Source organism: Arachis stenosperma, chromosome 2 (genome assembly GCF_014773155.1).
Source record: "Arachis stenosperma cultivar V10309 chromosome 2, arast.V10309.gnm1.PFL2, whole genome shotgun sequence".
NCBI lineage: Eukaryota > Viridiplantae > Streptophyta > Magnoliopsida > Fabales > Fabaceae > Arachis > Arachis stenosperma.
This window is the reverse complement of record NC_080378.1, coordinates 43,653,404-43,663,292: the sequence shown is the minus strand read 5'-3', so window position 1 is coordinate 43,663,292 and position 9,889 is coordinate 43,653,404. Positions and strand designations below refer to the sequence as shown.

Sequence of the window (9,889 nt, the reverse complement as noted above, 5' to 3'; positions counted from 1 at the left end):
TGTTCAAGAATCAATATACTTAACTAGGAGAATCAATAACATTATCTGAGTTCTGAGTTCTTATAGATGCTAATCATTCTGAACTTCAAAGGATAGAGTGAGATGCCAAAACTGTTCGGAGGCAAAAAGCTACTAGTCCCGCTCATCTAATTGGAGCTATGTTTCTTTGATATTTTGGAATCTATAGTATATTCTCTTCTTTTTATCCTATTTTGATTTTCAGTTGCTTGGGGACAAGCAACAATTTAAGTTTGGTGTTGTGATGAGCGGATAATTTGTATGTTTTTTGGCATTGTTTTTAGTATGTTTTTAGTATCTTTTAGTTAGTTTTTAGTATATTTTTATTAGTTTTTAATTAAAATTCACTTTTCTGGACTTTACTATGAGTTTGTGTGTTTTTCTGTGATTTCAGGTATTTTCTGACTGAAATTGAGGGTCCTGAGCAAAAATCTGATCCAGAGACTGAAAAGGACTGCAGATGCTGTTGGATTCTGACCTCCCTGCACTCGAAGTGGATTTTCTGGAGCTACAGAAGCCCAATTGCCGCGCTCTCAACGGCATTGGAAAGTAGACATCCTGGGCTTTCCAGAAATATATAATAGTCCATACTTTGCCCAAGATTTGATGGCCCAAACCGGCACTCAAAGTCACCTACAGAAATTCCAGCGTTAAACGCCGGAACTGGCATAAAATTTGGAGTTAAACGCCCAAACTGGCATGAAAGCTGGCGTTTAACTCCAGAAAAGGTCTCTACACGAAATTCCTTCATTGCTCAGCCCAAGCACACACCAAGTGGGCCCGGAAGTGGATTTTTCTGTCATTTACTCATTTCTGTAAACCTTAGGACACTAGTTTACTACTTATAGGATCTTTTGACATTGTATCCGGACCTTATGACCTCATAACATTTTGTATACGTTTCTTCCACAGTATGAGCCTCTAAACCCCATGGTTGGGGGTGAGGAGCTCTGCTGTGTCTTGATGGATTAATGCAATTACTATTGTTTCTTATTCAATCATGCTTGCTTCCATTCTAAGATAACACTTGTTCTTAATCCGGATGAATGTGATGATCCGTGACAATCATCATCATTCTCAACTATGAACATGTGCCTGACAACCACCTCTGTTCTATCTTAGATTGAGTAGTTATCTCTTGGGTTCTTTAATCGGAATCTTCGTGGTATAGGCAGGACCTGATGGCAGCATTCAAGAGAATCCGGAAGGTCTAAGCCTTGTCTGTGGCATTCTGAGTAGGATTCAATGATTGAATGACTGTGACGTGCTTCAAACCTGTAACCTACTGGGCGTTAGTGACAGACGCAAAAGAGTGATTCTATTCCGGTAGGGGAGGGAACCAAACCGGTGATTGGCAGTACTGTGACAGAGTGCGTGCATTAGCTTTCACTGCGCGGATGGGAGGTAGCTGCTGACAACAGTGAAACCCTACACGAGCTTGCCATGGAAGGAGACTTGCGTGTTTGATGAAGAAGACAGTAGAAAAGCAGAGATTCAGAAGATGGAGCATCTCCAAACCTCAACCTATTCTCCATTACTGCAAAACAAGTAATCATTTCATGTTCTTTTGCTTTTCACAATCAATCCTGATAATTTCTGATCTCCTGACTAAGATTTACAAGATAACCATAGCTTGCTTCAAGCCGACAATCTCCGTGGGATCGACCCTTGCTCACGCAAGGTATTACTTGGACGACCCAGTGCACTTGCTGGTTAGTTGTGCGGGATTGCAAAAGTGTGATTGCAATTTCGTGCACCACTGAGGCTGTGCGTGAAACGGCGACTGCTACTACCCGAGCAGTTAACCGTCTGGGGGAACGTAATGGAGAGCGTAACAATGACCGTAACGGTGAGAATGGTGGGAACGGTGATGGAGATAACATGAATCATGATAGGCCTATGACATTAGCTGCTTTCTTGAAAGTTAAGGCACCGAAGTTCAAGGGTACGACGGTAACAACTGAAGCTGATAATTGGTTCCGAGGCATAGAAAGGTCCTCGAGGGCACATCATGTCCCGGAAGAATAGTATGTAAAATTTGCTACTTATATGTTGGAAGGGGATGCTCAGCACTGGTGGTAGGGCATTCAACGCTTACTGCAGCAAGATGAGGGTAATATTTTGTGGAATGTTTTCAAAGAAGAGTTCTATAAGAAGTACTTTCCTAGAGCTACTCGTGAGGCAAAGGAGATGGAGTTGATGCAGTTAAAACAGGGAAGTATGTCTGTTGCTGAGTATACAAGGAAGTTTGAAGATTTATGTCGTTTTTCCAAGGTTTGTCAAGGGAATCCAGCAGATTTCGAAGAGTGGACATGTTTGAAATTTGAAAGAGGACTCCATGAAGATTTGTTGAACTTAGTGGTTCCATTGGAAATACGGAATTTTGCGGAGTTGGTTAATAAGAGTCAGCTAGTAGAGGACTGTGTTAAGAAGATAGCTGCAGCTCGGATGAATAACCCAGGATCTTCTTTTCAGAATTATAATCGGTATACAGCTCCTCAGGGAAGGAATTTTAAGCAGGGAGCAATGCCTTCACGAAGGTACAATCAGAATAGAAATGTTCATGCACGTCCTACAGGAGGAATGGAGGAAGAATGAGACAGGATATGGGTAAGCGACCTCAGCAGGCGCAGATGCGACCAGTATGTAGGCAGTATGGAAAGGAGCATGGAGGTAGACCTTGTCAGCTTACAGGCATTATCTGTTTTTCTTGTGGTCAGCCTGGACATATGGCTAAGGACTGTCCGAAGAAGCCAGTACAAGGAATATATAGGCCGCGACAGCAAGGACGTGTGTTTGCTATGACTGCTGATGACGCAATGAAATCAGACTCCCTAATCCAAGGTCAGTGTTATGTCAAATCTCGACTCTTAACTGTACTGTATGACTCTGGTGCATCACATTCATTTATTTCTGAGATTGTTGCGCATGAGTTGGGATTAGATTTCACCATGTTAGATTATAATCTAATTGTTCGTACACCCACATCTCAAAATGCCTTCGCTAGTCAAGTATGTCAACAGGTGCCTTTTGTTATTGAGGCTAGGACTTTTATACATGACCTGGTTTAGATATTATCTTAGGTTTAGATTGGTTGTCTAAGCATCATGTTTTCCTTGTTTGTTTTAAATGAATTGCTATATTTCCATCATCTGAAATGCACACTGAACTAGTTGAGTCTTGTACTTTCTATTTGAATTCCCTAAGAGTTATTTCTAGTAATAGTGGGTTAGAGGGTTACGTTCTACTATTGGCTAGCTCAGAAACTAATGAACAAGACTTGGAGCAAATCCGAGTGGTGAAGGAGTTTCCTGATGTTTTTCCGGATGATATACCTGAGTTTCCACCTCAGAGAGAGATAGAGTTTAGTATTGATCTGGTTCCTGGTGCCGGACTAATTTCTATAGCACCGTATCGGATGTCACCGTTGGAACTAGCAGAGTTAAAGAAGCAGTTGGATGAATTGCTGGGGAAGAAGTTTATTCATCCGAGTGTATCACCATGGGGAGCTCCAGTGTTACTAGTAAAGAAGAAGGATGGTGGAATGAGGTTATGTGTGGATTATCGGCAATTGAACAAGATCACAATCAAGAACAAGTATCCACTCCCAAGGATAGATGATCTGATGGACCAGATGAGAGGTGCGACAGTATTCTCGAAGATTGATTTGCGGTCAGGTTACCATCAAATCCGGGTGAAGGAATCAGATATACCTAAGACTGCCTTTCGAACTAGGTACGGTCACTATGAGTATATGGTTATGTCCTTTGGACTGACTAATGCTCCTGTTGTATTCATGGATTATATGAATCGCATTTTTCGTCCGTATCTAGATCAGTTTGTGGTAGTCTTTATAGATGATATCCTCATCTATTCCAAGACAGAAGAAGAACATGGAGAGCATTTGAGGATTGTGTTGCAAATATTAAGAGCACAGAAGCTATATGCGAAATTGTCGAAATGTGAGTTTTGGGCGACAGAAGTGGCATTCTTGGGACATGTGATCACATGAGATGGTATAACTGTAGATCCTTTAAAGATCGAGGCCATAGTACAATGGAAGCAACCCAAGACAGTTATAGAAGTTCGTAATTTCTTGGGGTTAGCAGGATACTATCGGCGGTTTATCAAGGGTTTTTCACATATAGCTTTACCTTTGACTCGCCTTACTAGGAAGAAAGTTCCGTTTGAGTGGACAGAGAAGTGTGAAGAAAGCTTTGAAACTTTAAAGGAAAAGTTGACGACGGCGCCAGTTTTGGTGTTACCAGACCCACAGGAACCTTTTGAGGTGTATTGTGATGCTTCTTTTAAGGGACTTGGATGTGTATTGATGCAGCATAGGAATGTGGTAGCTTATGCTTCGAGACAACTAAGACCTCACGAAAGGAACTATCTGACACATGATTTGGAATTAGCAGTAGTGGTCTTTGCACTTAAGATTTGGAGGCACTATTTGTACGGAGCCCAATTTGAAGTTTTCTCTGATCATAAGAGTTTGAAGTATATCTTTGATCAGAAAGACCTTAATATGAAGCAGAGGCAATGGATGGAATTCTTAAAAGATTATGATTTTAAGTTGAGCTATCATCCTGGGAAGGCAAATGTAGTCGCAGATGCTTTGAGTCAGAAGAGTTTGGGCATATCCTGGATGATGATCAAGGAAGAAGAAATGATCTCAGCCTTTGAAAACTTAAAATTAGGAATGAGAGAGACATCAAGAGGAATTGTTATGGCGCAACTACAATTAACATCTGACTTTAAGATAGCTATTCAGCAAGCTCAAGCCCAGAATTCAGGAATGCTGGCATTGTTAACACGGATGAAGGCAGATCATCCGGAGAGGTACGCCAAGTAAAGAGAAAATATGGAGATATAAGAACAGAATTTGTGTACCTGCTCAGGAGGACTTGAGAAAGAACATTCTGACTGAAGCTCATGAAAGCAGATTTTCTATCCATCCCGGAATGACTAAAATGTACCAAGATCTGAAGAAGATGTTCTGGTGGCTGGGAATGAAGAAAGATGTAGCAACGTATGTTTCAAAGTGTCTCACTTGCCAAAAGATTAAGGTGGAACATCAAAAACCACCTGGAACCCTGCAACCATTGGAGATACCGCAATGGAAATGGGAAGAGATTACGATGGATTTTGTTACTGGGTTACCAAGAACCTCTGCCGGGCATGATGCAATTTGGGTAATTGTAGATCGATTGACAAAATCAGCGCATTTTCTACCAATTCAAATTGGTCACAGCTTGGAGAAACTCGCCCGGTTATACATTCAGGAGATAATACGATTGCATGGAATACCTTCATCAATTGTGTCAGACAGAGATCCAAGGTTTACTTCTAGATTTTGGGGAGCTCTACAGAAAAATTTTTGGACGAAGTTGCACTTAAGTACAGCATATCACCCACAGACTAATGGACAGACAGAACGAACAATTTGTACCTTGGAAGATATGTTGAGATCTTGCGTGATGGACCAACAGGGTAACTGGGACAAATACTTGCCATTGATTGAGTTTGCTTACAACAACAGTTATCAACAGAGTATCGGAATGGCACCATATGAGGCCTTCTACAGAAGAAAGTGTCAATCACCATTATGCTGGTATGACAAGGAGGAAGGCAAGATTTTGGGGCCAGACTTGGTACAAGAAACTACCGAACGGATTAAGCACATTTGAGAGAAGATTCAAACTGCCCAAAGTCGACAAAAGAGCTATGCAGATATTAGGCGTAGGCCCTTAGAATTTAACGAAGGTGACCATATTTTCTTAAGAGTGACACCTACGACTGGAATAGGTAGAGCTCTTAGGACTAAGAAATTGAATCCACGATACTTAGGTCCTTTTCAAATTCTTAAAAGAGTCGGTCCAGTAGCATACCAAGTAGCTCTCCCTCCTTATTTGTCAAACCTTCATGATGTTTTTCATGTTTCACAACTCAAAAAGTATAATCCCGACGAAAGCCACGTTTTACAACCAGAGACAGTACAGCTGCGAGCCGACTTGACATATCAAAACCTACCAGTCAGGATTGTGGAACGAAGTGACAAACAGCTTAGAGGCAAGACAGTATCATTGGTTAAGGTAGCATGGGGACAAACTGGGACTGAAGAGTACACATGGGAGCTGGAAGACAAGATGAGAACAGACTACCCGTTTCTCTTTTCAGGTAATTGAAATTTTGAGGACAAAATTTTTTTTTAGGAGGGTAGAATGTAACGGCCTAGTCCCAAATAAACGGCGCTTTTTCCGGATCAAACGAAATTTTTACAGAATTTTTAGGAATTTCTATGCATATAAGCACCTCCACTGCACAGGTGCTGCATCATCAAACTGCTGAGTCAGCAGCTTGATTGCACAGGACACCTCTCCTAATCTAAGTAGGCACGTCGCGAAGAGTTGCGTTTTTGAGCCACTTCGGGCCCGAATTTCAAAATTCTGATTTTCGTGGTTAGTCTCTATGTGACGAACCGGTCACGAATTTCGAGAGAAAAATTATATTAATATAATATTCATATATTATTATTTTATTCAGAATATTATATTATTATCTTCTCTACTGTGATTAATGTTGATCTATGTTTAGTAATATAATAACTGAGCTAGAAATCTACCGGTAATGGATAATACCGGCATTCTTAGATGAACTTAGCACTGCTAATGCTTCATCATATATCTTTTATTCTTATGATTATCCAGTTACTAGTGTCATTTACACTAAGTAACTTAATGTTTATCCATTAGCAGTGTAATTACTTAAGTTCTAATACATCTAGCTTTAGTAATTATCCTTTTCTGAGATATTTTGACAAGTAACTTTTGGATAATCATCATCCAAAAGCCACGGCCTCCCTTGGACATCTTGGCTATCATTTTTGTTCTTAGAAAAGCTTAGAACACCATGAAAGAAAACCATGAAGTTTCCATGAACACCTGAGCTTCTTTCTCCGCTCTTTCTCAAACCGAAACCCCTATCAAAAATCTAATCTTACCAAAGTGTTCACCTCTTCCTCCCCTTCATTTCTATGTCACTTTTCATGGAGTAAATCAAGGTATGAAGGCTGCTCCTCCTCCTTGAAGATTCGGCCATGGTGGTTCCTTAAGTTGATGATGTTTTCTTCATGTTTTCTCTTAGGATCTCTTATTCAATCACCAAAAGCTCCAAGAAAACGTGATTTCTTGTTACCTTAAGGTGAGGAAAACCTTCTTTTCATCATCATGAAGCTTCAGCCTTCATGGTTCATAAGATTCTAAAGTTGTTTTTGATGTTAAAATAGGCGTAAAGGTGCTTTTGGAAGCTTGTTTTTGGTGCAATCTTTGACAGCAGCAAAGGAGGTAAGGTTTGGTAAATTAATCAATGATTGGCTGTGTTCTTGAAGTGTTAAATCAGATCTTGTTGCTTGAGGTTTAATTTTGGGTGTTTGTGTGATGGTTTGATCATGAAATCTTGTTGTTTAATGCTTGAAAATCATGTTTATGATGGTTTTGAAGTGGCTGTTGGTGCTGCTGGAAAACGTGACATTCCAGCCATGAAAATCATGATTTTTTATGCTTATTTGATGTGTATTTGATGGCTGAAAAGTTTCTCTTTGGTTTGATAAAAATCGGGTTCAAATCGGTTTCCGAAAAGATTGAAAAACTAGCTGAAAATCAAGCAGAAATCTGATGAACTTTTGGAAAAATGTTTTTGGTTTTTGGAAGAACATGAAAACGTGTATTCATGGAGTTTTGGGTCAAAATTCAATCATTAAAAAGTTTGGGGTTGAAAATTAATTAATCAAAAGTTGAGGGGGTAAAGTGCAATTATTAAAAGTTATAGGGGTCAAAGTGCAATTTCCAAGAAGTCCGGGGGTCAAAGTGCAATTTTTGAAAGTTAAATAAAATATTATTATTTTAATAATAAAATATTAATATATTATTTTATTAATAATATTATTTTAATAATAATATTATTTTATTAATAATAATAAAATATTGATAAAAAGACAGTTTTTCCTAAAAGCCTCAGGAAGGCAGTTTTGAGTCCAGAATTCTCTAATTTCCTTTACTAAACACCTAAGAAGAGATATAAGAGAAGATATAGAGGTATATGAGGTAAAGAAACAAGATTTTGAAACCTGTGTTTATGTTAAAAAGAAAAGGAGTTAAAAGTGATATAGCTGTGTACCTGACTTTACAGAGTAAATAGAGAATTGTAAAATGAGCTTTCTGTGATGTTGTAATGCTTGATTTATGATGATTGCTAAGTGATGGAAAGTATGGTTATATGTGAATTATGAGCCTTCGGGCAATGCTTGTGAATGTTGTGCGGGGACGCCCGTATTGTGATGTTGCTTCCCAGACAGGCTGCGGTAGAGTAGTACCAGCCCTGCAAGCTGAATGCTTGGTAGAGGCCTGACTTGCATACCTGCGGTATATTGAGACCTGAGCAAATACCAGCCCTGCAAGTCGAGAGCACTTGGTAGAAGGTATGCGGTACTTAATCTGGGATTAAGTTCTAGGAAGGCCTTATCTGACTTGGAGGGTCGGATTGCGTCGGGTGCGGGTCGAAACCGACAAATGAGCTCATTACCTGCAGTAGGGACAGACATGCATCATACTTGTTTGTGCATTATTTATTGCTTATCTTCTTGTGTTCTTGCTCTATTCCTTGTTTGTTTGAGCATAACTGTGTGATTGCATATTAATGTGTGAATGTGCATTTACTTCCTATTTTCTCTCTTGTTCATGTGTTAGTTTATGTTGCTGTTATGTACATATTACTCTACATTTATTTATACTTATATGACCACGGACATTATAAATGAACTTAACTGTAAACCCTGACCTTACTAAGAACTCCCCAGTTCTTACCCCTTACACCTCTACAGATGGACACGGGAGTCTTATTCTACGAGATTGATCCACCGTACATCCACGAGGACTCGGTGCGCGGCGAGTATTACATCTACTGTGCGGTACCTCGTATCCGTAATTATGTAGTTCATGGTAGACCTTTTCAGTACCCTATTAGGACAGCATACTTTAATCCTGATGCACCCTATGACTTTCCTTTATCTTGGTTACACCCCGGCGGAACTGGGATACCTCATCCTGAGGAGCAGATGCCACCTCCACCTGACTATCCTCCTCCACCTGAACCTCCTCTACCTGATGAGCCTATACCTACTGGTGGACGAAATTGTGATTTCTATCTTTTGATCTTTAGTATGTCCACAACTTCGTTCAACTAACCAGCAAGTGCACTGGGTCGTCCAAGTAATACCTTACGTGAGTAAGGGTCGATCCCACGGAGATTATTGGCTTGAAGCAATCAATGTTATTTTATTAATCTTAGTCAGGAGGCTAATGAAGTTATTTGGATTTATTTGTAAAAGGCCAAACTACAAACTACTTAAAATTGTAAGTTAAAATAATAGGGAATAATAGAGTTACTTGTTTATAAAGGATTGTGGAATATGTTGGAGTTTTGGAGATGCTTTGTCCTTTGACTTCAACTCTTCCTTGAAATCCTCTTCTCACACGCAGGTTCCTTCCATGGCAAGCTCTCTGTAGGGTGTCACCGTTGTCAATGGCTACCTCCCATCCTCTCAGTGAAAACGTTCCTATGCTCTGTCACAGCACGGCTAATCATCTGTCGGTTCTCAATCAGGTTGGAATAGAATCCCTTGATTCTTTTGCGTCTGTCACTAACGCCCAGCCCTCAGGAGTTTGAAGCACGTCACAGTCATTCAATCCCGGAATCCTACTCGGAATACCACAGACAAGGTTTAGACTTTCCGGATTCTCATGAATGCCGCCATCAATCCGGCTTATACCACGAAGATTCTGATTAGGGAAGCTAAGAGACATTCATTCAA

At 40.0% G+C, this 9,889-nt stretch overlaps 1 protein-coding gene across 1 annotated transcript; it reads left to right on the top strand.

Moving 5' to 3' along the window:
* The first annotated feature begins 2,624 nt into the window (after positions 1 to 2,624).
* On the top strand, positions 2,625 to 3,089 carry LOC130962828 (uncharacterized). Its single transcript, XM_057888992.1, has one exon. The coding sequence runs from the start codon at positions 2,625 to 2,627 to the stop codon at positions 3,087 to 3,089; it is 465 nt and encodes a 154-aa protein (XP_057744975.1).
* The last annotated feature ends 6,800 nt before the right edge of the window (positions 3,090 to 9,889 follow it).

What these genes read in the sequence shown, in the direction of transcription:
- LOC130962828 (XM_057888992.1), top strand. Translation starts at nt 2,625, where the DNA reads ATGGGTAAGCGACCTCAGCAGGCGCAGATGCGACCAGTATGTAGGCAG.